We start from the raw sequence: 27,966 nt of genomic DNA, 5'->3' as shown, positions 1-27,966 counted from the left end.
CGGGAGGCGGAGCTTGCAGTGAGCCGAGATCGCGCCACTGCACTCTAGCCTGGGCGACAGAGCGAGACTCCGTCTCAAAAAAAAAAAAAAAAAAAAAAAAAAAAAAAAAAAAAAAAAAAATAAACAAACAAAAAAAACGGACAAAATGGCTACGTAAGACCTTTCCAGGACACTCCACTGGAATAGGGAAGAAAGCCTCAGATGGGCATGCATACAACTTCCTACATACAGTGTGCAGGCTCACTTCCCAAAGGTAAAGAGAGCACAGAGCATGAGGGCAGCCCACCCTCAGAGAAGGATCATGAGAAAGAGGCGAACCTATAAAAGTCCTAGGATCACAGTTAAACGGGGCTCTTGACCTTCAGGTGCCCGGTCAGGTCTCTTCCAAGTGAACTTTCCTTTCTTTCATGTGCTAAAGACTTTTTAAATAAACTTCTACTCTGCTCTGAAACTCACCTCCATCTCTTTTTCTGCCTTATGCCCCTCAGTCAAATTCTTTCTTCTGAGGAGGCAAGAACTGAAGTTGCTGCAGACCTGTACAGATTCGCCACCAGTAACTCAGACACTTTCCACTGGTAACAACCCCAGCCCAGAATTCTTCAAGGAGATGGATTTGAGGGTCTCCTCCCATCTCCTTGCTAGGTGCCCTGTGATCATGAAGCTCTTTCTGTGCTGCAAACCCTGCTGTCTCAGTGTAGTTGGTCTGTAATGGCAGAGCGGGCATTCTGCAGCTCTTCCTTGCCCGGGGCCTGTTGGGAGCCCCCAGCACTGCCTGTACCATCATAAACCCACCCTGGCCCCTTTCCCAGGCTCCAAGCTCAGAGGAGGCAGAGCCTTCATTCTAACCTACAGCATCCCCTCCCTAATCCTCATTTGCCTGCTCCTTCTGAGCTTGAGCCCCATTTTTTGACCCTACCAGCCCCCATTCCCACAATCCCCTGTGCCTACACAAATCAACCTCCCCATGTCCCAACCACTGTCACCCCCAACTTAGACCAGTGCATCCCACAGCTATTCTAGCACCCCACAAACACTCCAGTGTCTCCCACTTCCTGATCCCATTACACCTTGGGCCCTCCAGACACCCCCTGCTCCAGCCTGGCAGTTTGTCAACCCCCTCACCCAGACCCCCAACACCTCATGCCTGTCTTATGCCATGAGTCTGGGACCCCTGAACCCCACACCTCTTGGGTGCCACTCAGGCCTCTGTGGGCAGCTCCCCCACCAGCTCCCTTCCATCCCCCATGGGCCCTATCCTGGGTTTCCCCCACCCAGGCACACACTATCTGGCATCCCTGATTCCCACTGTTCCTGGCTCACGGCCTGGCCACCTTGTCTCGCTCATTTGCCATAGCCCCTGCCTGGCCCAGCAGGACAGGCCTAGGTCAGGGCAAGGTCACAGGTCAGCACCAGGGCTGGTGCCCCACCCCGAAGGACACAAGCCTCCTGCTCAAGACACTTTCTGGGGTCCTGTGCCTCCCCTTCTTCTCCCCCAGGTGCCAAGTCCCCACCTTTTAATACTATCACATTGAGGCTGGGCATGGTGGCTCACACCTATAATACCAGCACTTTGGGAGGCTGAAGTGGGTGGATTACCTGGGCTCAGGAGTTCAAGACCAGCCTGGGCAACATGGTGAGACCCCATCTCTACTAAAAATCCAAAAAATAATTAGCCGGGCTTGGTAGTGCTCGCCTGTAATCCCAGCTATGGGCGAGGCTGAGGCAGGAGAATCACTTGGAACCCAGGAGGTGCAGGTCCAGTGAGCTGGGATTGCACTTCTGCACTCCAGCCTGAGCAACTGAGCGGGACTAGACCTCCAAAAAAATTAAAATAAAAAAGTAGTATCACATTGGGTATTAGGTTTGTTAAATAAAAATTATTGCTGTGGAGGATACTCTGGGAAGGGAATGAAAAAAAGTATAGGAGACCATTGTTTTTTCGTTTGTTTGTTTTTGTTTTTTTTGAGATAGAGTCTTGCTCTGTCTCCCAGGCTGGAGTGCAGCAGCGCAATCTTGGCTACTTGGGAGGCTGAGGCAGGAGAATCGCTTGATCCTGTGAGGCGGAGGTTGCAGTGAGCCAAGATGGCACGACTGCACTCCAGCCTGGGTGACAAGAGTAAGACTCTGTCTGGGAAAAAAAAAAAAAAAAAAAAAAAAAAAAAAAAAAAAAAAAAAAGAACATATAAACTGCCAAACCAGTGTGATTTCTTTTCTCATGGAAAACATTTTTCATTTTTACTTAAAAAATTTTTAGGCCGGGCACAGTGGCTCACGCCTGTAATCCCAGCACTTTGGGAGGCCGAGGCGAGTGGATCACCTGAGGTCGGGAGTTTGAGACCAGCCTGACCAACATGAAGAAACCCTGTCTCTACTAAACATACAAAATTAGCTGGGCATGGTGGCACATGCCTGTAATCCCAGCTACTCAGGAAGCCTGAGGCAGGAGAATCACTTGAACCCGGGAGGCAGAGGTTGCCGTGAGTCGAGATCATGCCATTGCACTCCAGCCTGGGCAACAAGAGCAAAACTCCGTCTCAAAAAGAAAAAAAAAAATTTTTAGAGGCCAGGCTCAGTGGTTCATGCCAGTAATCCCAGCACTTTGGGAGGCTGATGCAGGCAGATCACCTGAGGTCGGGAGTGGGACACCAGCCTGGCCAACATGGGAAACCCCGCCTCTACTAAAAATACAAAAAATTAGCCTGGTAATACAAAAAAATTAGCCGGGCGTGGTGGCGGGCGCCTGTAGTCCCAGCTACTCGGAGAGGCTGAGGCGGGAGAATGGCGTGAACCCAGGAGGTGGAGCTTGCAGTGAGCCAAGACTGCGCCACTGCACTCCAGCCTGGACGACAGAGCGAGACTCTGTCTCAAAAAAAAAAAAAAAAAAACAAAACAAAACAAAACAAAACAAAAAAAAATTAGCCTGGCATGGTGGCACGCACCTGTAGTCCCAGCTACTTGGGAGGCTGAGACATGAGAATTGCTTGAACCCAGGAGGTGGAGGTTGCAGTGACCCAAGTTGCATCACTGCACTGCAGCCTCAGAGACACAGTGAGACTCTGTCTCAAAAAAAAAAAAAAATTGTTTTAGGGACAGAGTCTTGCTCTGTGCCCAGAACTGGAGTGCATTGGTGTGATCATAGCTCACCTGCAGCCTCAAACTTCTGGGCTCAAGCCATCTTCCCATCCCAGCCTCCCTGAGTAGCTGAGACCGCAGGTATGCACTACCACACCTGGCTAATTTTTTGTAGAGATGGAGTCTTGCTCTGTTGCCCAGGCTGGTTTCAAACTTCTGGCCTCAAGCAGTCTTCCCACCTGGGTCTCCCAAAGTGCTGGCAAAACATTTTGTGTTTTAGTTCCATACTGAAGTCCATGAGTGTTCAATTATTTGTTTGTATTTCTGTCTTAGTTTTATGGTGATATTACCACAGAATATTGAGTTTACTCAATTTCCTCCCTAATATAGAAAAATTAGATGATTCCCTGCCTGGTGTAAAAAAAAAAAAAAAAAAAAAAATAGATGATTTCTTCAGCCCCACCATCAGCTGCCAGTCATTCTTGGGCATTTTTTCTCTGCATTAGCTTCAGGGTGTCAAGACAGACTGTTGATTGAGCCTACTGACAGGAGTATTTGCATACTTGTTTGGAGATTTATCAAAAATAGGATATATTTTGACACAGACTTCTTGCTCCCCCCGCTCCCCTTTTGGCAACATCCACTTCTTCTTTTTCTTTTTTCTTTTTTTTTTTTTTTTGAGACAGAGTCTTGCTCTCTCACCCTAGCTGGAGTGTAGTGACGCCATCTTGGTTCACTGCCACCTCCGCCTCCTGGGTTCAAGCAATCCTCTTGCCTTAGCCTCCCAGGACATTGCTGGGACTACAGGCATGGGCCACCACACCCAGCTAATTTTTGCATTTTTAGTAGAGATGGGGTTTTGCCACATTGGCCAGGCTGGTCTCGAACTCCTGGCCTCAAGTGATCTGCCTGCCTTGGTCTCCCAAAGTGCTAGGATTACAGGAATGAGCCACTGCACCTGGCCCATCCACTTGTTTTTGCTTTATTTCAATACTTATTACTATTCTGATTATCAGTAAAATTTCTGCTAGGAACACAAGTGGATTTAATTTATCTCCCCTGACTTGTTTCCACCGGACCTCCCATTCCCACTTGATTTTGAGGATTGAAGATAAACTGGGGGAGAATTATGTAGCAGCAAAATACTGCTAATATGCTTAATTATTTTCTTGTTTTCCAACCCATATTTTATGTCAAACTGTGTTCAAATCTAAATACACCCCAATCTTCTTAAAGTCAGTCTCCAACTTCCAAATTCCTTAATTTGCCCCATTAATAATCATAACTCCTATTAGACCCATATTTTATTTCTCTCATTTTTTTTTTTTTGAGGTGTTTCGTTCTTGTCGCCCAGGCTGGAGTGCAATGGCACGATCTTGGCTCATCGCAACCTCCGCCTCCTGGGTTCAAGCGATTCTCCTGCCTCAGCCTCTTGAGTAGCTGGGATTACAGGTCCGTACCACCACACCGGCTAATTTTTGTATTTTTAGTAGAGACACGGTTTCACCATGTTGGCCAGGCTATTCTCCAACTCCTGACCTCAAGTGATCTGCTGGCTTCAGCCTCCCAAGGTGCTGGGATTGGAGGCGTAAGCCACCGAGCCTGGCCTATCGCTCTAAATTTTCAAAGTGTCTTTTCTTGCCCTAGATTTCAAAAAGCCATCAGTACCATCATGAGAAGTTCCTCCGTTACACTCATATTGTCAGGTACCTGGCTCAGCATATATTACACTTCTCTCTTTTAGGAGAATTCCTGATTTCATTGCCCCTCCCCCTGCAGCTATGGGTTCCAGGGAATGCTAACTCCACCCTGAGCCCAGGGGCAATGGTGGCAATCTCCATTTGGTTTAAGCCAATTTCAACATTCCATGACAGGAGACAATATGTGACTTAGACCTTAGAAATCTGAATCTTCTTCCTCCTACTCAATATAAGCAAAAAAGGATGAGGCCCCAATTACGCTGACAGCCACCTTATGATGTTATTAATGGCAGAGAAGACAGAAAGAAGAGGTTCCTGGTGTCATCATTTAGCCATTGGATCAATCAACTGTTAAGCCAGACCCATGCCTGATTTTCCATCCAATACGTTTACTTTTCTGTTTAATTAAAAAGTTAAAAAAAAAATTAAGGAACAGGGACACGAGCCCTGGACCCTCAGATTAAAAGTCTGATGCTCTACCAACTGAGCTATCTCAGTTTACTTTTTTTTAAGTCGTATATTTTAAAGCAGTTTTAGGCTCACAGCAAAATTGAGCAGAAGGTAGAGATTTCCCATATACTCCCCGTACCCCCAAAACATGCATAGTTCCTTTAGCTCCACTATCAACATCCCCCACCAGAATTGTACATCTGTTACAATTAACCTTCACTGACATAATCACTCCAAATCTCTAGTTTGCTTTAGGGTTCACTCTTGGTGTTTGTTCTACATCTACAGTTTTCGACAAATGTATAATGACATGCATCCACCACTATAGTATCATACAGAATAGTTTCACTGCCCTAAAAATTGTGTTTCAACTATTCATCCCTCCTTCCCCATAAGCCCTGGCAACTACCGATCTTTTTAGTATCTCCAATAGTTTTGCTTTCTTTCTACCTTTTTTCTCTTTTCTTTCCTTCCTTTTTTCTCTTTCCTTTTCGAAACAGTTTCGCTCTGTCACCCAGGCTGGAGTGCAGTGGTGTGATCTCAGCTTACTGCAACCTCTGCCTGCCAGGTTCAAGCAATTCTCCTGCCTCAGCCTGCCGTGTCGCTGAGACTACAGGTGCACATCATCATACCCCACTAATTTTTGTATTTTTAGTAGAGACAGGGTTTCACCATGTTGGACAAGCTCGTTTAGATCTCCTGACCTCAAACGACCTGCCCGTCTTAGTCTCCCAAAGCACTGGGATTACAGGCGTGTTCCCCTGTGCCCAGCCTACATTATATTTCATTAAAAAGCTTTTTTAATAAACTGACATGGAGGGCCAGGCACGGTCGGTAGCTCACACCTACAATCCTGTTACCCGGAATTGGTGGGTTCTTGGTCTCACTGACTTCAAGAATGAAGCCACGGACCCTCGCAGTGAGTGTTAAGTTCTTAAAGGCCGCGTGTCTGGAGTTTGTTCCTTCTTACGTTCTGACGTGCTCGGAGTTTCTTCCTTCTGGTGGGTTCGTGGTCACGCTGGCTCAGGAGTGAAGCTGCAAACCTTCGCGGTGTTACAGCTCTTAAGGCGGCGCGTCTGGAGTTGTTCGTTCCTCCCGGTCGGTTCGTGATCTGCAGGCTTCAGGAGTGAAGCTGCGGACCTTGGCGGTGACTGTTACAGCTCATAAAAGCAGTGCGGGCCCAGTGAGCAGTAGCAAGAGTTATTGCACAAAGAGAAAGAACAAAGGTCCCACAACGTAGAAGAAGACCCCAGCGGGTTGCCCCTGTTGGCTCGGGCAGCCTGCTTTTATTCCCTTATCTGGCCCCACCCACATCCTGCTGATTGGTCCATTTTACAGAGGGCCGATTGGTCTATTTTACAGAGAGCCGAATGGTCCGTTTTAACAGGGTGCTAATTGGTGCGTTTACAATCCCTGAGCTAGACACAAAAGTTCTCCACGTCCCCACTAGATTAATTAGATACAGAGTGCTGATTGGTGCATTCACAAACCCTGAGCTAGACACAGGGTGCTGATTGGTGTGTTTACAATCCCTTAGCTAGACATAAAGATTCTCCAAGTCCCCACCAGACTCAGAAGCCCAGCTGGCTTCACCCAGTGGATCCTGCACGGGGTCCACAGGTGGAGCTGCCTGCCAGTCCTACGCTGTGCGCCAGCACTCCTTAGCCCTTGGGCGGTCGATGGGACTGTGCATAGTGGAGCAGGGAGCGGAGCTCGTCGGGGAGGCTGGGACAGCGCAGAAGCTCGGGGCAGGGGCGGGGGTGAGGGCTCAGGCACTGAGGGCTGCAGGTCCCCAGCCCTGCCCCGCGGGGAGGCAGCTAAGGCCCGGCGAGAAATCGAGCACAGCAGCTGCTGGCCCAGGTGTTAAGCCCCTCACTGCCCCACGCCCACCCGGAACTCGTGCTGGCCTGCAATCGCCCCGCGCAGCCCCGGTTCCAGCCCGCGCCTCTCCCTCCACACCTCCCCGCAAGCTGAGGGAGCCGACTCCGGCTTTGGCCAGCCCAGAAAGGGGCTCCCACAGTGCCGCGGCGGGTTGAAGGGCTCCTCAAGTGCGGCCAGAGTGGGCGCCAAGGCCGAGAGGAGGCGCCGAGAGCGAGCGAGGGCAGCCAGCACGCTGTCACCTATCACTAGCACTTTGGGACTACAGAGGCGGGAGGATAGTTTGTGCTCAGGAGTTCGAGACCAGCCTGGGAAACAGGGTGACACCTCCTCTCTAAAAATAAACATTTAAAAATTAACGTGGCATGGTGGTGCGCTGTCTGTAGTAACAGCTACTCCAAAGGCTGAGACAGGAGGATCACTTGAGCCTGGGAGGTCGAGGCTGCAGTGACCTGTGATCGAGCCACCGCCTTGCAGCCTGGATGACAGAGAGAGACCCTGTCTCAAATACAACAACAACAAAAAAGCAGGCCGGGCGCAGCGGCTCACACCTGTAATCCCTAGCTCTTTGGGAGGCCAAGGAGGGAAGATCACTTGAAGTCAGGAATTCAAGACCAGCCTGGCCAACATGGTGTAACCCCCTCTCTACTAAAAATACAAAAATTAGCCGGGCATGGTGGCGCGCGCCTGTAATCCCAGCTACTCGGTAGGCTGAGACAGGAGAATCGCTTGAACCCAAGAGGCAGAGGCTGCAGTGAGCCGAAGCGCCACTGCACTCCAGCCTGGGCGACAGAGGAGACTCCGTTTGAAAAAAAAAAAAAAAGTTAAAAACAAACAAAACCTTCCATGGACCATGAAAGGCTGGAATTTGGCTCGATCTCATTCGCCTCTGATTTCACCACAAATTGATCATCCAACAACTTTCATTCCAACAACAGAGGGTGGTGTGAGGCAGAGAGGCTTTCTACGGGGTGGGTTGGGCGCCACACCTTGCGCGCCGCGGGGCCCGAGGAGACGATCCTGGAGAGGAGCCTGGCTACTTTTGCCTCAGACGAGTCCGGAGCGCCGAGTTAACCGGTCTGAAGTCCCAGGGGCTTTCTGGGACTGCGCAGCCACAGGCAGCTTCCGGCACCAGGGGACGCCTGACGCCGTCCGGACATTCGGCGCGCTTGCCACGATCTTGGACGGGTCTCGGGCCTCGACCTTCCGATTCTCCGCTCCGGCTCCGAGATGTCAGCAACACTGATCCTGGAGCCCCCAGGCAGCTGCTGCTGGAACGAGCCCGTGCGCATTGCGGTGCGCGGCCTGGCCCCGGAGCAGCGGGTCACGCTGCGCGCGTCCCTGCGGGACGAGAAGGGCGCGCTCTTCCGGGCCCACGCGCGCTACTGCGCCGACGCCCGCGGCGAGCTGGACCTGGAGCGCGCGCCCGCGCTGGGCGGCAGCTTCGCGGGACTCGAGCCCATGGGGCTGCTCTGGGCCCTGGAACCCGAGAAGCCTTTTTGGCGCTTCCTGAAGCGGGACGTACAGATTCCCTTTGTCGTGGAGTTGGAGGTGCTGGACGGCCACGACCCCGAGCCTGGACGGCTGATGTGCCAGGCGCGGCACGAGCGCCACTTCCTCCCACCCGGGGTGCGGCGCCAGTCGGTGCGAGCGGGCCGGGTGCGCGCCACGCTTTTCCTGCCGCCAGGTGAGCCGCGCTGCTGGTGGGAGGTGTGAGCGTCAGTGGCCTGAGTCTCCGTTGCTTTCCAGTGCTGATTTAGCACTGGTTTGGTTCCGGAGCAAGGTCAGAGAAGCTAGTATTGACTATGTCAGTGGTCACTCTACCAAAATAGAGGGTTTGGTACAGGGCGTGGTGACTAACGCCGGTAATCCCAGCACTTTGGGAGGCCAAGATAGGCGGATCACTTGAGATCAGGAGTTTGAGACCAGCCTGGACAACATGGTGAAACTCCGACTCTACTGAAAATACAAAAATTAGTCCAGCGTGGTGGCACACGCCTGTAGTCCCAGCCACTCGGGAGGCTGAGGCACGAGAATCGCTTGAACCCGGGAGACGGAGGTTGCAGTGAGCCGAGATCGCACCACTGCACTCCAGCCTGGGCGACAGAGCGAGACTCCGTCTCAAAAAAAGAAAAAAGAAAAAAAAGGATTTTTTGTTAGGCCGTGTACTACGGTTTTTACTTGCATTCTATCAGTTAGTCTCTATAATATCCCAATGAAGTTGGTATTGTTATTCTGCAGATGAAAAAACGGGTTCAGGTCGTCAGGTACATTATCCACTTTGCTATTAATCACTACCCTACAGATCTCTACAGGCATCAGCCTGACTTGTCTAAGACAGAATGATGACAGTGAATGAGGCTATTACCATGTTGTCTTCTCTAGTGTTCTAGGCACACTGAGTCTCTTCTCCACTTCTTCGTGTCCTGCTTTACCACAGGTCACACTTCAGACTCCACTGCCTTTCTCACCTAAAACCATCTCTGGGTATTTCTTTTTCTTTCCTCCCTTTCTACATAGACATCTGAAATATCAGTACACTAAAAACCAGAGGGCTGATGCAACAGAACATAAAGTTTTGTTTCAATTTTTTTCTTTTCTTTCTTTTCTTTTCTTTTTCTTTCTTTTTTTTTTTTTTTTTTTTGAGACAGTGTCTGTCTCTGTTGCCCACGCTGGAGTGCAGTGGTGTGGTCACAGCTCACTGCAGCCTCGACCTCCGGGGCTCAAGTGATCCTCCCTCCATTGCCTCCCAAGTAGGTAGGACTACAGGCATGCACCACCACACTGACTAATTAAAAAAAAAAAAAGATTGTAGAGATGGGGTCTCACTACATTGTCCAGGCTGGTCTGGAACTCTTGGCCTCAAGCAGTCCTCCTGCCTTGGCCTCCTAAAGTGCTGAGATTACAAGCATGAACCACTGTGTCCAGCCAGGAAAGCAAATTCTTTAAATTGTATAATGGCTTACATTTATAATATTTTGTTCTCTAGGACCTGGACCCTTCCCAGGGATCATTGACATCTTTGGTATTGGAGGGGGCCTGTTGGAATATCGAGCCAGCCTCCTTGCTGGCCATGGCTTTGCCACGTTGGCTCTAGCTTATTATAACTTTGAAGATCTCCCCAATAACATGGACAACATATCCCTGGAGTACTTCGAAGAAGCCCTATGCTACATGCTTCAACATCCCCAGGTTCTCCTCATGTCCTTTATTTAATCAGTCTCTCTAGAAATATCTCCATAGAGAGTGTAACCTGTACCATGTGCAGAAATGCTGCTCTGTTCCTCTTTCACAAAGATTTATTCTGGAGACTTCCTTGGCTTAAGGTGCCTATTTCCACTTTTTCCGTCACATGAATTTGTGATATAGAATTAATTGTAAAATCCACATGAGATTTTATTTAGTAATATTAAATATTATCTGTATATTGCAAATTGAATTTCTAATCTATTGTCTTTGCATGCTTGTTTTTAAATTTTAATTTCCTGATGTCAGAGTATGTTCTCAGATTTTGGTCAGAACTCGTCCACCCCTTTCAGAAGCCAAGAACGAACTTACTTACTCTGAAGTCTTGCTTTGTAATCATTTGCCAATACATATGGCAAATGATCTGATGAATGGTTCACATCTTGAAACAGAACTTGGTTCCACACTATTGGATGCATTGCCACATGAAGACTTCAGTCAGACCTACCTGAATGTGGCCCTGAACTTGATGGGCTCCGTGGCTCAGCGTTCTCTAGTGGATAATTCTCTGAAATGTTTATAATCAGTTTCCAAGTTTTTCAGTGATTTTAAAATTTGTTTGCCGTGTGTTCAGCCAGATATTCTGCACATGGGAAGAAATTCCCCTATCAGCTGAGGTTGATTTTCTTGTGGATGATTCCCAGATTAAAGCTAGCAGCATCTCTGTTTGCATGTTAGAAAAATGTTTTTGAATTGGATAATTTTTTTTTTTTATTTTTTGAGACAGAGTCTCGCTTTGTCACCCAAGCTGGAGCGCAGTGGCGCAATCTCGGCTCACTGCAACCTCCGCCTCCTGGGCTCAAGCAATTCTCCTGCCTCAGCCTCCCAGGTAACTGGGATTAGAGGTGTGCGCCACCACACTCGGCTAATTTTTTTTTGTATTTTTAATAGAGACAGGGTTCTGCCATGTTGGCCAGGCTGGTCTCAAACTCCTGACCTCAAGTGATCTGCCTGCCTCCGCTTCCCAGAGTGTTGGGATTATAGGCATGAGCCACCGCGCCCAGTCTGGATAAGTTGTTGACTCAACTCTTCTCTCTTCTTTTCTTCCAGGTAAAAGGCCCAGGCATTGGGCTTTTGGGCATTTCTCTAGGAGCTGATATTTGTCTCTCAATGGCCTCATTCTTGAAGAATGTCTCAGCCACAGTTTCCATCAATGGATCTGGGATCAGTGGGAACACAGCCATCAACTATAAGCACAGTAGCATTCCACCATTGGGCCATGACCTGAGGAGAATCAAGGTAGCTTTCTCAGGCCTCGTGGACATCGTGGATATAAGGAATGCTCTCGTAGGAGGGTATGAGAACCCCAGCATGATTCCAATAGAGAAGGCCCAGGGGCCCATCCTGCTCATTGTTGGTCAGGATGACCATAACTGGAGAAGTGAGTTGTACGCCCAAACAGTCTCTGAACGGTTACAGGCCCATGGAAAGGAAAAACCCCAGATCATCTGTTATCCTGGGACTGGGCATTACATCGAGCCTCCTTACTTCCCCATGTGCCCGGCTTCCCTTCACAGATTACTGAACAAACATGTGATGTGGGGTGGGGAGCCCAGGGCCCATTCTAAGGCCCAGGTAGATGCCTGGAAGCAAATTCTAGCCTTCTTCTGCAAACACCTGGGATGTACCCAGAAAACAGCTTTCCCTAAATTGTAATGCATTTTTCTGTTGTTGACATGAGAGATTCAAGATCAGATTCTAGTGTTCAGTAACCCTATGTGAATCAGCTGTCTCCTGGATAACATTAAAGGCATGTCTTTGTCATTAATGGTGTTATTTTACGTAACTTTGTTGAATAAGATTTGTCTTTAGTTTTACTAATGTAACTTGCTTGTTGTAGAAGATTAAGAGGCATATGACACATATAAGTGAAAAACATTCCCACCAGTTAACATTTGTGTTTCCTTCTAGATTTTTTTAGTTAATGCTTTGAGTCATAGGTGAGCTTTAAAGCTGGTGACTTTTTCCATCACTGTGAAAGAATGGTCACCTAATGTTTGCTGTTCAACCATCAGTAGCAGGGTAGAATTTTCTTTGGCCAGAAACATACAGAGGGGTGTTAATATAAGGAAAGGCGGCTGACCTTTTCTCTATAAAGGTCAGAGAAGAATCCTTTGACAGGAGGAGATGAGACCTGTCTCTAGAATAGTTAAGTCTGTATTCTCTTCCAAGGGTGAATGACTACGATCTATTTTCCCTCTCACTTCCTATCTCTAAGAGCAGACCCTGGGGCAGAGTACAGTGGCTCACACCTATAATCCCAGTACTTTGGGAAGTCAAGAGGGGCAGATTGCTTGAGCTCAGGATTTCATGACCAGCCTAGGCAACATGGCAAAACCCAATCCCTACAAAAATTAGCCAAACATGGTACACACCTGTAGTCCCAGCTCGAGAGACTGAGGTGGGAGGATTGCTTGAGCCCGGGAGGTCAAGATTGGTGCAGTGAGCCGTGCTTGCACCACTGCACTCCAGCCCAGGCAACAGAGCGAGACCCTGTTTCAAAAGAAAAAAAAAGAATAGACCTTGGAAAATCATACTGTGGTAATCCTAGAGGAATCACTCCTTTGTCTCCTTGACATCAACACTACATAGCATTTCTTCTTCTTATTATTATTATTTTTTTTTTTTTGGGACAGAGTCACTCTGTTGTCCAGGCTGGAGTGCAGTGGCATCATCTCAGCTCACTGCAACCTCTGCCTCCTGGGTTCAAGCGATTCTCCTGCCTCAGCCTCCTGAGTAGCTGAGATTACAGGCATGTGCCACCATGCCTGGCTAATTTTTGTATTTTTAGTAGAGGCAGGGTTTCACTATGTTGGCCAGGCTGGTCTCGAACTCCTGACCTCAAGTGATCCACCTGCCTTGGTCTCCCAAATTGCTGGGATTACAGGCATGAGCCACCACGCCCAGCTTACATAGCATTTATTAATATAAGTGTATTTGAAAAGATAATGGCTGAGAAATTTCCAAAACTGATGTCAAAGACATCAAGCTACATATTCAAGAAGAACTGTAAATGCCAGGCAGAATAAATATAAAGAAAAAGCATGCTTATCACAGTAAAACTGTTTATGGTAATTTTAATTAATTAATTAATTATTAATTATTTTTTTTTGAGATGGAGTCTCGCTCTGTCACCCAGGCTGGAGTGCAGTGGCGCAATCTCAGCTCACTGCAAGCTCCGCCTCCCGGGTTCATGCCATTCTCCCTGTCTCTGCCTCCCAAGTAGCTGGGACTACAGGTGCCCGCCACCACGCCTGGCTAATTTTTTGTATTTTTAATAGAGACAGGGTTTCGCTGTGTTTGCCAGGATGGTCTCGATCTCCTGACCTTGTGATCCACCCACCTCGGCCTCCCAAAGTGCTGGGATTACAGGTGTGAGCCACTGTGCCCGGCCATTATTTATTTATTTATTTGAGACACAGACTTGCTGTGTTGGCCAGGCTGGAGTGCAGTGGCACGATCTCAGCTCACTGCAACCTCTGTCTCCTGGGTTCAAGTGATCCTCCTATCTCAGCCTTCCAAGTAGCTCAGACTATAGGCATGTGCCAGCACACCCAGCTAATTTTTGTATTTCTTTTTTTTTTTTTTTTTCTTTTCTTTTTCTTTTTTTTTTTTTTCTTTTGAGAAGGCGTCTTGCTCTGTAGCCCAGGCTGGAGTGCAATGGCACAATCTCGGCTCACCACAACCTCTGCCTCCCAGGTTCAAGCGATTCTCCTGCCTCAGCCTCTCAAGTAGCTGGGACTACACGTGCCTGCCACCATGCCTGGCTAATTTTTGTATTTTTAGTAGAGACAGGGTTTTACCATATTGGCCAGGCTGGTCTCAAATTCCTGACCTTGTGATCCATCCGCCTCGGCTTCCCAAAGTGCTGGGATTACAGGCATTAGCCACCGCGCCTGGCCTTTTATTTCTTTAGTAGAGATGGGGTTTTGCCATATTGGCCAGGCTGGTCTTTAACTCCTGACCTCAAGTGATCCACCTGCCTCAGCCTCCCAAAGTACTGGGAGTACAGGTGTGAGCCACCGCACCAGGCCTGTTTATGGTAATTTTAAAACATAGCTGTAAATTCATTGGCATTTCCCTCATCAAAAGATGGGAGACCTGCTGGGTGCAGTGGCTCATGCCTGTAATCCCAGCACTTTGGGAGGCCGAGGTGGGCGGATCACGAGGTCAGGAGATTGAGACCATCCTGGTTAACATGGTGAAACCCCGTCTCTACTAAAAATACAAAAAAAAAAAAAAAAAAAAAAAAATAGCCGGGTGTGGTGGTGGGCACCTGTAGTCCCAGCTACTTGGGAGGCTGAGGCAGGAGAATGGTGTGAACCCGGGAGGCAGAGCTTGCAGTGAGCCGAGATCATGCCACTGCACTCCAGCCTGTGCGACAGAGCAAGACTCCGTCTCAAAAAAAAAAAAGAGCGATGGGAGACCTATGTCCCCTCCCTTCAAATCTGGATGAACCTGTGACTGTTTCAGTCACTAGAGTAGAGCGGCAGTGACTTTGCAGGCGAGGTCATAGAACGCCATGAGGATTCTACCTTGTTTGCCAGGAACACCTGCCTTTGGAGCTTCAGCCGCTATGTAAGAAGTTTGAGCCAGGCCCTGTGGCTCATGCCTATAATCCCAGCACTTTGAGAGGCCGAGGCAGGCAGATCACCTGAGGTCTAGAGTTTGAGACCAGCCTGACCAACATGGTGAAACCCCATCTCTACTAAAAATATAAAAATTAGGCCAGGCATTGTGGTGCTCACACCTGTAATCCCAGCACTTCGAGACGCCAAAGTGGGCGGATCACCTGAGGTCAGGAGTTCAAGACCAGCCTGACCGACATGGTGAAACCCCATCTCTACTAAAAATACAAAAAAGTAGCCAGGTGTGGTGTTGGGTGCCTGTAATCTCAGCTACTCAGGAGGCTGAGGCAGGAGAATCTCCCGAACCTGAGAGGCAGAGGTTGCAATGAGTCAAGATCACACCACTGCACTCCAGCCTGGGCAACACAGCAAGACTCTGTCTCAAAAAAAAAAAACAAAAAGAAGTTTGACTACCTTGAGGATGTGATGCTGTGATGCTGTGAGGAAGCTTAAAATACATGTATAGGCTAACCACAGGCACTCCTGTGACAGTCCCAATTGTGGTCAGCATCTCAGTTATCTAAGCCCAACTGCCAGAAATGTGAGTGAAAAACACGTCTGGATCATTCTAGCCCGCAGCCATTTAAATCTCGGTGGAGACTTCACATAACCTCCACTGAGCAGTGATGTCCCTCTCAAGCCCTGTCCAAACTGCAGATTTGTGAGCAAAATAGATTGTTTTTGTTTTATGTGACAATGTTTTCAGGTGAGTTTCAGTTATCTATTGTTGTGTAGCAAACCACCCTAAAACAGCAGCTTAAAACACTAACCATGTATTTTTCTCAAGAGTCTGCAAATGGGACAGGACTCAGTAGGAACGGATCACTGCTGTTCCAAATGGCACAGGCTGGGGCAATTTGACTGAGGGGTTGAAACTCAGCCCAAGTAATTAGCAAGAAGGCCCAGATGGAGAGAAATTGAGAATCTCCTAAATCATATCCCTTCCTGATTTCCCAACTGACAGCCAGCACCAACCTCCCTGCCATAAAAGTAGCGTCTCCAAGAGCGAGCCTACCAAGCAAGGCAGAATTGCATGACCTTTGTTCAGCTTTGTCTTGGAAGCTATTATACATACTATCACTCTCCCATGCTCTATTGAACAAGGCAGTCAAAGGCTAACCAAAGTTCAAGGAGAGCATAGTCTGTCTCTTGAAAGGAGAGTGGCAAGGTTCTGGAGAAGAGCATGTGGAATGGGAAATAATTGTAACCATCTTTGGAAAATATAGTCTGCCTTCTGGCCATACATTCCTCTACATGTAAAATAACACCCATTCCTTGTCTATACCCTCTCCCCAAAAATCTCATTTCATTATAGCATCACACTCAGACTGAAGGTCCAATATTTCATCATCTATATCAGATCCAGGTATAGATGAGGCTCAGAACAGTCCCTTGGGTATAGCTCCTTAAATATCCTTCTTCTCAGTCTGAACGGCTTTGAAACAAACAAGCTAGCTATCCTCACAGATGCATGTCCATAATACAACGGTGGGAGAAGTATAAGATACCTTCTATAGACAGTCCTGTTCAAAAATGGGGAAAATGTGGCACACAGCTGTCACTAGCCTGTAGCAACTCTGAAACACACCTGAGAACATGCTGCCAATTCCTTCATTAGTGTTCAATTTACTCTCTGTGAGTTGTTCTCTGTAGCTTTTGGTTCTACCTCCTGAGTTGAAACCTTTATTTTCCATAAGAAAATGAGTTAGCAATTAAATTTAACCTGCCTCCTAGATGGAAAAGGGGAGTTCAAAGTTCTCTTTTAATTTTGTATTCTCTACCTTTTAAGTTCCAGCTCATAGTGGAACTGGAATTATTCTTCAGCCAGAACAATTTTCTTTTTTTTTTTCCAAGACGGAGTTTTGCTCTTGTTTCCCAGGCTGGAGTGCAGTGGGATGATCTCAGCTCACTGTAACCTCTGCCTCCCAGGTTCAAGCGATTCTCCTGCCTCAGCCTCCCAAGTAGCTGGGATTACAGGCACCCACCACCATACCCGGCTAATTTTTTATGTTTAATAGAGACAGGGTTTCACCATGTCGGTCAGTCTGGTCTCAAACTCCTGACCTCAGGTGATCCATCTGCCTAGGCCTCCTAAAATGCTGGGATTACAGGCATGAGCCACCGCACCCAGCCAGCCAGAACAATTTTTTCTTAAAAACTTTGTGGGGTTTTCTAAAAATCAGTGGATTTCACTCCACCAGACAAAATACACCTCCAGAAATCTGTTTAAGAACTTCTCGGCCAGGCGTATTGGCTCACGCCTGTAGTCCCAGCACTTTGAGAGGCCAAGGCGGGCGGATCACCTGAGAGGTCAGGAGTTTGAGACCAGCCGAGCCAACATGGCGAAACTCCATCTCTACTAAAAATACAAAAATTAGCCGGGTGTGGTGGTGCATGCCTGCAATCCCAGCTACTTAGAAGGCTGAGGCAGGAGAATTGCTTGAACCCAGGAGGTGGAAATTGCAGTAAGCCGAGATTGTACCACTGCACTCTAGCCTGGATGACAGAGTGTCTCCAAAAAAAAGAAAATGACAATTAAATGAAATATTTTTGTAAATGTTTAAATGACCCATCAGGTAAACGTACCTGAAGCTTTGACTGTCTTCCCAAAAATATGGATTTGACAAACCAAACATTGGTTATAAACTACCTTAGCAGGTCAGTGTGGTGGTTCATGCCTGTAATCCCAGCACTTTGGAAGGCCAAGGTGGACAGATCACTTGAGGTCAGGAGTTCGAGACCAGCCTGGCCAACATGGTGAAACTCTATCTCTACTAAAAATACGAAAATTAGCTGGGCATGGTGGCGCATGCCTGTAATCCCTGCTACTTGGGAGGCTAAAGCAGGAGAATTGCTGGAACCTGGGAGGCGGAGATTGCGGTGAGCTGAGATCGCGCCACTGCATTCCAGCCTGGGCAACAGAGCGAGACTCTGTCTCAAAAAAGAACTACTTTAGCAATTTATAAGTCAGCACAGCAATATATGTTTAAATTGGATCATTTTGTCTTTCCCATGATGAGTCATAGAAAGCATAACCTTTAATAACAAAACCTTTAGGGACTCAAGAAGGACAAGGCAGCCGTCCTGGTTCTCCATGAGTCCATGCTTAACATTGGACATATGTCCTCTTGAATACCAGTTGTTTCTCTAATTTAGGTGCATAGCACTGATAACCAATGGGTTTCTACAGATAATTTATCTTAGACCATGGAATTCAAATGATTTTATTTTATTTTATTTTATTTTATTTATTTATTTTTTTTGAGATGGAGTCTCGCTCTTTCACCCAGGCTGGAGTGCAGTGGCGCAATCTCGGCTCACTGCAGGCTCCGCCCCCTGGGGTTCACGCCATTCTCCTGCCTCAGCCTCCCGCGCAGCTGGGACTACAGGCGCCCGCCACCTCGACCGGCTAATTTTTTGTATTTTTAGTGGAGACGGGGTTTCACCGTGTTAGCCAGGATGGTCTTGATCTCCTGATCTCGTGATCCACCCGCCTTGGCCTCCCAAAGTGCTGGGATTACAGGCGTGAGCCACTGCGCCCGGCCTCAAATGATTTTATTTTATTTTATTTTATTTTTTTTGAGACGGAGTCTTGCTCTGTCGCCCAGGCTGGAGTGCAGTGGTGCGATCTCGGCTCACTGCAAGCTCCGCCTCCCGGGTTCACACCATTCTCCTGGCTCAGCCTCCCGAGTAGCTGGGACTACAGGTGCCCGCCAACATGCCCGGCTAATTTTTTGTATTTTTAGTAGAGATGGGGTTTCACCGTGTTAGCCAGGATGGCCTCGATCTCCTGACCTCGTGATCCGCCCGCCTCGGCCTCCCAAAGTGCTGGGATTACAGGCTTGAGCCACCGTGCCCGGCCAAATGATTTTAAATAGTGATAGTTAAAACACTTTTGACAAGGAAAGCTGGTCATTTCTGTGGTCTACAAAAACAACATAATTATGCTTTTTTTTTTTTTTTTTTTTTTTTTTTACCTTATTTCATTTTTTTGAGACGGAGTCTCGATCTGTTGCCCAGGCTGGAGTGCAGTGGCACAATCTCAGCTCATCACAACCTCTACCTCCTGAGTTCAAGCGATTCTCCTGCCTCAGCCTCCTAAGTAGCTGGGACTACAGGCACTCGCCACCATGCCTGGCTAATTTTCGTATTTTCAGTAGAGACGGGGTTTCACTATGTTGGCCAGGTTGGTCTTGAACTCCTGACCTTGTGATCTGCCTGCCTTGGCCTCCCAAAGTGCTGGGATTACAGGCATGAGCCACTGCACCTGGCTTAACAACATAATTATGTGTTGGGAGCCGAAAAGGTCAAAGGGATCATGACCAACCTAGCATTCCACTGGAGGCTACATGATCAAACAGCAAACTGTTTATCATGAATACAGCATGTGGGTAAACTCACTTCTGTGCCTGCCCTAGAGGTGCCGAGCTCCTTGAGGTTATTTACTGGGACATCTAGAGAATGCAGTCTTGCAAGACTACTCTAGACCAAGCAGCTGGCCCCTTCTTCCACCCCGCTTCTCACTATCTCTTTTGCCTAATAAATACAGAGGGATGTGTAAAGCTCAGGGCCCTTGTCCACTAGAGGCAAGTTGCCTCCTGACCCCTTCTTCCAAACATATTCTTTTGTCTCTTTTCTTTATTCCCGCGTTCGCCCCCCTTTGTTCAGTCCCCCAGGGATCCTGACAGGCTACAATTATACATATACTCAATTGCTATACAATTGATAGCATATACTCAGACATATTAGAACGTAGAAATTCCATACAATTTTGGAACATATATTAATATCATTCACTAAAATATAACTTGAATAAGAGTAAATTTTTTTTTATTTTGACAATGCTTCCCATGTAACTAACCATGTCAAATAATCCTGTTTACCTCTCTTTTAAACGCTTCAGGGGCCCTCTGTAGCATCTCAAATTTAGAGATGAGAAAAGACAATTCTGAGGCTGAAATTTGATTTTGGGAAGCCTGTTAAATATGTTAAAGGTTTACAAAAATTTACATTCCCATGCCTTCTTATAATCTTTTACCAAAAACACATTTCACTCTCCTCACACACCTTGCATGTGAAACTATTTTTAGTAGTCCTAATTATATGTTACAATGATGACTCTTAGCAATTTTTAATTTTAATGTAAAACCTGGTAAGTTTTTTAAATTATGTACTAGGTGCAAATATGGTCTGACTCTTTCCAGCACAGCTGGGGGTGTGGTTAATTCCATATGTCCCCAGGCCTCACCAAGTTGTAAAGCAGGCAAGTTGAACAATTTTCAAAAAGCCAAAGAAGCAGTTTATGACCTTAGTTTGGCAAACCTAATATTTGAACGTAATTTAGAACACATGTTTACATTTTGAAGACATTTGTATTTTACCAATAATCTGTTTTTTTGGGTTTTTTTTTTTTGAGACGGAGTCTCGCTCTGTCACCAGGCTGGAATGCAGGGGCACGATCTCGGCTCACTGTAACCTCTGCCTTCTGGGTTCAAGTGATTCTCTGGCCTCAGCCTCCTGAGTAGCTGGGACCACAGGTGCACACTACGACGCCCTGCTAATTTTTGTATTTTTAGTATAGACAGGGTTTCACCGTGTTAGCCAGGATGGTCTCGATCTCCTGACCTCGTGATCCACCCACCTCAGCCTCCCATATTTTACTAATAATCTTTAAAACTGTTTTTATTTTCCAAAGACTACTAAAGTCACGTGAACTAAAAGGCATTATAGTTTTTCTTTTTTTTTTTTTTTTTTTTTTTTTGAGAGGGAGTCTCGCTCTGTCGCCCAGGCTGGAGTGCAGTGGCGCAGTCTCGGCTCACTGCAAGCTCCGCCTCCCAGGTTCACGCCATTCTCCTGCCTCAGCCTCTCCGAGTAGCTGGGACTACAGGCGCCCGCCACCACGCCCGGCTAATTATTTTTTTTTGTATTTTTAGTAGAGATGGGGTTTCACCGTGGTCTCGATCTCCTGACCTCGTGATCCGCCCGCCTCAGCCTCCCAAAGTGCTGGGATTACAAGCGTGAGCCACTGCGCCCGGCCTTATAGTTTTTCTTTCAAAATATTTGATTGAAGTGCTTATTTTTCTTTTCTTTTTTTTCTTTTTTTTTTTTTTTGAGACAGAGTCCCGCTCTGTCGCCCAGGCTGGAGTACAGTCGCGCAATCTCGGCTCACTGCAAGCTCCACCTCCCGGGTTCACGCCATTCTCCTGCCTCAGCCTCTCCGAGTAGCTGGGACTAGAGGCGCCCGCCACTACGCCCGGCTAATTTTTTTGTATTTTTTAGTAGAGACGGGATTTCACCGTGGTCTCGATCTCCTGACCTCGTGATCCGCCCGCCTTGGCCTCCCAAAGTGCTGGGATTATAAGCGTGAGCCACCGTGCCCGGCCTCTTTTTTTTTTTTTTTTTTTAGATGGAGTCTTGCTCTGTTGCCAGGTTGGAGTGCAGTGGTGCGATCTCGGCTCACTGCAGCCTCTTCCTCCCGGGTTCAAGCAATTCTTCTGCCTCAGCCTCCTGAGTAGTTGGGACTACAGGTGCGCAGCACCACACCCAGCTAATTTTTGTATTTTTAGTAGAAACAGGGTTTCACCATATTGGCCAGGGTGGTCTGGATCTCTTTTTTTTTTTTTTTTTTTTTTTTTTTTTTGAGACGGAGTCTCGCTCTGTCGCCCAGGCTGGAGTGCAGTGGCGCAATCTCGGCTCACTGCAAGCTCCGCCTCCCGGGTTCACGCCATTCTCCTGCCTCAGCCTCTCCGAGTAGCTGAGACTACAGGCGCCCGCCACCACGCCCGGCTAATTTTTTGTATTTTTAGTAGAGATGGGGTTTCACTGTGGTCTCGATCTCCTGACCTCGTGATCTGCCCGCCTCGGCCTCCCAAAGTGCTGGGATTACAAGCGTGAGCCACCGCGCCCGGCCGTGGATCTCTTGACCTCATGATGTGCCTGCCTTGGCCTCCCAAAGTGCTAGGATTACAGGCGTGAGCCACCACGCCGAGCAGATGCTTATTTTTCTTTAAGCCAATTAATTAGAGTCCTTTTATCAAACATCACACACATAACACATATATACAACTACACAAACAGACAGAAGAAAATCCAGTAGTTGTAAGATTTTTCATTTGCTAGTTTCTTTCTTTTTTTTTTGAGATGGAGTCTCTCTCTATAACCCAGGCTGGACTGCAGTGGCTCAATCTCAGCTCATTGCAACCTCCACTTTCTGGGTTCAAGCAATTCTCCTGCCTCAGCCTCCCAAGTAGCTGGGACTACAGGCGCCTGCCACCATGCCTGGCTAATTTTTGTAACTTTAGTAGAGATAGGGCTTCACCATGTTGGCCAGGCTGGTCTCAAACTCCTGACCTCAGGTCATCCACCCGCCTCGGCCTCTGAAAATGCTGATTACAGGCATGAGCCACTGCACCTGGCCCAGTTTCTTGTTTTTTGTTTTGTTTTGTTTTCTGAGCCGGAGTCTTGCTCTGTTGCCCAGGCTGGAGTGCAATGGTGTGATCTCAGCTCACTTCAACCTCCACTTCCCAGATTCAAGTGATTCTGCTGCCTCAACCTCCCAAGTAGCTGGGACTACAGGCACACGCCACCACGCCCGGCTAATTTTTTTTGTATTTTTAGTAGAGACGGGGTTTCAACATGTTGGTCAGGTTGGTCTTGAACTCCTGACCTCAAATGATCCACCAGCCTTGGCCTCCCAAAGTGCTGGGATTACAGGCATGAGCCACCATGCCCAGCCAGCCAGTTTCTAAATCGGATTACTGGCCTCAGGGTGGAGCCCTTCAAGAAACAGGGGGGAGGAAAACGTGCAGTTTCTAATAAGCAGGCACAGCTGGAAGACAAAAACAGATTTTGAGAGGGATCTATCCACTTTTAATTCTTGGGGTTTCATGAGGAAAACAGAGGGTTTCCCAAAACAGGGTCTTGTGGCACCTCCTCTGTTTTTCCCAATGAGTCCCAGGCTACCAGAAGTTATCTTAGTGCTTCTTCTGTGTGCATTAAGAGTGGCAAGACAAAATGGAGAAAAATAATTCAGTTAACTGAGAAGAAAAAAAAACCTTTTTCCAGCAAAACAAGATCCAAGAAGAGAAAAAAAAAAACATAAGGGCCCTTTAGATATACCTATAGTTTGGATATCCACTTTCAATTAAGCTGACTTTTAACCACAGTGCTCTTTTAAAAAAAGTCCTGGCCAGGCGCAGTGGCTCACGCTTGTAATCCCAGCACTTTGGGAGGCCGAGGCGGGCGGATCACAAGGTCAGGAGATCGAGACCACGGTGAAACCCCGTCTCTACTAAAAATACAAAAAATTAGCCGGGCGTGGTGGCGGGCGCCTCTAGTCCCAGCTACTCGGAGAGGCTGAGGCAGGAGAATGGCGTGAACCCGGGAGGCGGAGCTTGCAGTGAGCCGAGATCGCGCCACTGCGCTCCAGTCTGGGCGACAGAGCGAGACTCCGTCTCAAAAAAAAAAAAAAAAAAGTCCTTTTAAATGTCTTATTACCCGACTCTAGCCATGCCAGATTGAAACCACCTTTGCAAAATTATGACTGAGACAGTGAAAGAGATCTAACTTAACCGACTCCACCTTGCTTCTAACCTCCAAGGTGTCCTTGTTCATTCCTTGGTGTAGGCTAAACTAACTTTGGGAGGAACTTAGTTTATCGGTTATAGTTTAAAACAAAGATGATAATAGCCCTTTCCCAAAAACAAACTTCCTTGCCTGGGAACTAGACTACTAACATCAGCCACAAGATTAGAAATTATGGTTTAGGGCCGGGCACGGTGGCTCAAGCCTGTAATCCCAGCACTTTGGGAGGCCGAGGCGGGTGGATCATGAGGTCAGGAGATCGAGACCATCCTGGCTAACACGGTGAAACCCCGTCTCTACTAAAAAAAAAAATACAAAAAAATTAGCCGGGCGTGTTGGCGGGCACCTGTGGTCCCAGCTACTCGGGAGGCTGAGGCAGGAGAATGGCGTGAACCCAGGAGGTGGAGGTTGCGGTGAGCCGAGATCGCGCCACCGCACTCCAGCCTGGGGGACAGAGAAAGACTCTGTCTCGAAAAAAAAAAAAAAAAAAAAAAAAAAGAAATTATGGTTTAGGAGTCATGCAGCTGGAGGCTATAAGATTCTTTTTTTTTTTTTTTGAGACGGAGTCTCGCTCTATTGCCCAGGCTGGAGTGCAGTGGCACATTCTTGGCTCACTGCAACCTCCATCTCCTGGGCTCAAGCAATTCTCCTACCTCAGCCCCACCAAGGAGCTGGGATTACAGGCACCTGCCAACATGCCCAGCTAATTTTTGCATTTTTAGTAGAGACGGGGTTTCACCACATTGGCCAGGCTGGTCTTGAACTCCTGACCTCAGGTGATCCACCCGCCTCAGCCTTCCAAAGTACTGGGATTACAGATATGAGCCACGGCACCTGGCTGGGGGCTACAAGATTCTAACCCTCCCTAAACTTCCTAAGATCAGTGCTTGAGATATTTTGCAGACCCTACACTTCAGGGATCAGCTGGTACCACCCAGATTGATTAACTGGCTCATCTGATCTTGTGGCCCCCACCCAGGAACTGACTCAGCACAAAAGAACAGCTTCAATTCCCCGTGATTTCATCTCCTACCTAATCAATCAGCACTCCTGGCTCACTGACTTCCCCCCACCCACCAAGTTGTCCATAAAAACTGTGATCCTCCCTGAGATCAGGACTTCGAGACCAGCCCGACCAACGTGGAGAAACCCCGTCTCTACTAAAAATATAAAATTATCCAGGCATGATGGTGCATGCCTGTAATCCCAGCTACTCGGGAGGCTGAGGCAGGAGAATCACTTGAACCCGGGAGGCAGAGGTTGCAGTAAGGCAAGATAGTACCATTGCACTCCAGCCTGGGCAACAAGAGCGAAACTTTGTCTCAAAATAAATAAACAAACAAAAAAAAAAACTGTGATCCTCGAACACTCGGGGAGACTGATTTGAGTAATAATAAAACTCCGGTCTCCCACACAGCTGGCTCTGTGTGAATTACTCCTTCTCCGTTGCAAATCTTGAGAAATAGGGTCTATCTAGGCAGTGATCAAGGTGAACCCATTTGGTGGTTACAAAATCAGCTCTGTCTAGGAAGCAGGCAAGCTGAACCAATTGGGTGGTTACAAAACTGCCAATATGTCTTGCTTTTGAGCCTTACCAAAGGTAACCTCCCAGGTGCACAGAGAAAGGAAAATTCAAAATGGTTCGTGGAGGGGAAGAGAATCAACAAATGGTAAAGGTCACACAGATATCAAACCGGAAAGGACTTCTTCCCTGAGCCAGGAATTGAACCTAGGCCACTGTGTGAGAGATCAAAGCCTTAGCGACTGAGCTACAGCACTGGGCAGTCTTCATTCACCTTCCCAGAAGGAGTTTAGAGTAGTTGATTCTGAGCTTGCAAAGGCTTTTAACTACTCAATAATTTTTAGAGCTAACTATAACATGATCCCCCCAAATTCCTGTTCCCTGGAAGGTGGAGACCAAGAGGAAGTACCACCTTGTGGTTACAAGGTCAAGCTCTCAAGGACATAAAACAAGATGGAGGCCGGGCACTGTAGTTCATGCCTGTAATCCCAGCACTTTGGGAGGTCGAGGTGGGTGGATCACAAGGTCAGGAGTTCAAGATCAGCCTGGCCAACATGGTGAAACCCTGTCTCTACTAAAAATACAAAAATTAGCTGGGTGTGGTAGCACATGCCTGTAATCCCAGCTACTCGGGAGGCTGAGGCAGAAGAATTGCTTGAACCTGGGAAGCAGAGGTTGAAGTGAGCCGAGATTGCACCACTGCACTCCAGTCTGGGTGACAGAGACTCAGTCTCAAAAAAAAAAACAAACAACAACAACAAAAAGAGAAATGTCCTGAACTGTACCTTGGCCCCTTTTAGCCAGGGCTGGAATGGCTGGGACACAGGGCACCAAGTCACAAGGCTGCACACAGCAGGGGGGCTCTAGACACAGACCAAGAAATCATTTTTCCCTTCTAGGCCTCCAGGCCTGTGATGGGAGGGGCTGCCGTGAAGGTCTGTGACATAACCCTGGAGACATTTTCCCCATTGTCTTGGTGATTATCATTAGGCTCCTTGTTACTTATGCAAGTTTCTGCAGCCAGCTTGATTTTCTCCCCAGAAAATAGGGTTTTCTTTTCTTTTTTTTTGGAGACAGAGTTTCGCTCTTGTCATCCAGGCTGGAGTGCAATGGAGCGATCTGGGCTCACTGCAACCTCAGTCTCCTGGGTTCAAGCAATTCTCCTGCCTCAGCCTCCGAAGTAGCTGGGATTACAGGTGTGCACCACCACGCCTGGCTAATTTTTGTATTATTAGTAGAGATGGGGTTTCACCAAGTTCACCAGGCTGGTCTCGAACTCCTGAATTCAGGTGATCCACCCACCTCGGCCTCCCAAAGTGCCAGGATTATAGGCATGAACCACCATGCCCAGCAGGGTTTTCTTTTTTTTTTTTCTTTTTTCTTTTGAGACAGAGTCTTGCTCTGTTGCCCAGGCTGGAGTACAGTGGTGCAATCTCGGCTCACTGCAAGCTCCGCCTCCAGGGTTCAAGCGATTCGCCTGCCTCAGCCTCCCAAGTAGCTGGGATTACAGGCGCCTGCCACTGTGCCCGGCTAATTTTTGTATTTTTAGTAGAGACAGGGTTTCACCACCTTGGCCAGGCTGATCTTGAACTCCTGACCTCGTGATCCACCTGCCTTGGCCTCCCAAAGTGCTGGGATCATAGGCATGAGCCACTGTGCCCAGCCAGGGTTTTTCTTTTCTATAGCATAGTCAGTCTGCAAAATTTCCAAACTTTTATGCTCTGCTTCCTCTTGAACGCTTTGCTGCTTACATATTTCTTCTGCCAGTTACCCTAAATCATCTCTCTCAAGTTCAAAGTTCCACAGATCTCTGGGGCAGGGGCAAAATGCCATTAGCCTCTTTACATAGCAAGAGTGACCTTTACTTCAGCTCCCAACAAGTTTCCCATCTCCATCTGAGACCACCTCAGTCTGGACTTCATTGTTCATATCATTATCAGCATTTTGGTGAAAGCCATTTAATGAGTCTCTAGGAAGTTCCAAACTTTCTCACATATTTCTGTCTTCTGAGCCCTCCAAGTCTGTAGGCAGTTCTAAACTTTCCCACGCTTTCCTGTCTTTTTCTGAGCCCTCTAAACAGTGCCAACCACTGCCTGTTACCCAGTTCCAAAGTCGCTTCCACATTTTGGGTATCTTTACAGCAGTGCCCCACTCTCTGTGGTACTAACTTACTGTATTAGTCTGTTCTTACACTGCTAATAAAGGCATACCTGAGAAGGGGTAATTTACAAAGGAAAGAGATTTAATTGACTCACAGTTCAGCATGGCTGAGGAGGCCTCAGGAAACTTACAATCATGGCAGAAGGGGAAGCAAACATGTCCTTCTTCACATGGCGGCAACAAAAAGTGCTGAGCAAAAGGGGGAAAGCCTTTATAAAACCATCAGATCACATGAGAACTAACTATCACCAGAACAGCATGAGACTAACCACCCCCATGATTCAATTTCCTCCCACCAGGTCCCTCCCAGGACATATGGGGATTATGGGAACTATAATTCAAGATGAGATTTGGGTGGGGACAGAACCAAACCATATCACGTGTAATGCTAACCCTCTGTGTACAGGTTTCGTGAACGATATTGATTGTATGGGGGAGACTGAGCTCATGTCACTATGCCATCAATGAGAATTGGCCGGTGAATACCAATCCTCCATATATGACTGGGTCGCTGAATCAAATGATGCAGTGTGCATCCAAAAGCTGCCTCTTCCTCTGTGGGTGATCTGGGAGTGAGCCAAACATGGGATGGACAATGTCATACCTGGAAAGCTGGCAGATGATGGGATCCTGGACATTGGGCATGCTGGGGGTGCTCCTGCCTATCACCCCTGGGTACAAGACACATTACTGGGCCGGTAGCCTAAAAGTATGCACCCATGCTTAT

General features: G+C 47.6%; 2 protein-coding genes across 2 annotated transcripts in view; one reads left to right on the top strand and one right to left on the bottom strand.

Annotated features, from left to right (window-relative positions):
* HEATR4 (HEAT repeat containing 4) overlaps positions 1 to 27,966 on the bottom strand; it is a 357,461-nt gene that overhangs the window by 113,010 nt on the left and 216,485 nt on the right. The gene's annotated exons all lie outside the window — the stretch shown is intronic.
* ACOT4 (acyl-CoA thioesterase 4) lies at positions 6,415 to 12,114 on the top strand. The gene is made up of 3 exons (XM_055288878.2): positions 6,415 to 8,787; positions 10,090 to 10,292; positions 11,397 to 12,114. Exons 1-3 carry the CDS (start codon positions 8,331 to 8,333, stop codon positions 12,000 to 12,002), a joined length of 1,266 nt encoding a protein of 421 aa, XP_055144853.1. The 5' UTR covers positions 6,415 to 8,330; the 3' UTR covers positions 12,003 to 12,114.

This window comes from Symphalangus syndactylus, chromosome 8, assembly GCF_028878055.3.
Source record: "Symphalangus syndactylus isolate Jambi chromosome 8, NHGRI_mSymSyn1-v2.1_pri, whole genome shotgun sequence".
Classification (NCBI taxonomy): Eukaryota; Metazoa; Chordata; class Mammalia; order Primates; family Hylobatidae; genus Symphalangus; species Symphalangus syndactylus.
Note: the sequence above shows the minus strand (reverse complement) of the source record. Positions and strands in the feature narration are given on the sequence as shown.

Bases quoted from the DNA above. Each gene is read 5' to 3' on its own strand.
- ACOT4 (XM_055288878.2), top strand. From the start codon at position 8,331: ATGTCAGCAACACTGATCCTGGAGCCCCCAGGCAGCTGCTGCTGGAAC. The intron at 8,788-10,089 runs GTGAGCCGCGCT...TTTGTTCTCTAG, and splicing joins CACGCTTTTCCTGCCGCCAG to GACCTGGACCCTTCCCAGGG. The intron at 10,293-11,396 runs GTTCTCCTCATG...CTTTTCTTCCAG, and splicing joins ACATGCTTCAACATCCCCAG to GTAAAAGGCCCAGGCATTGG.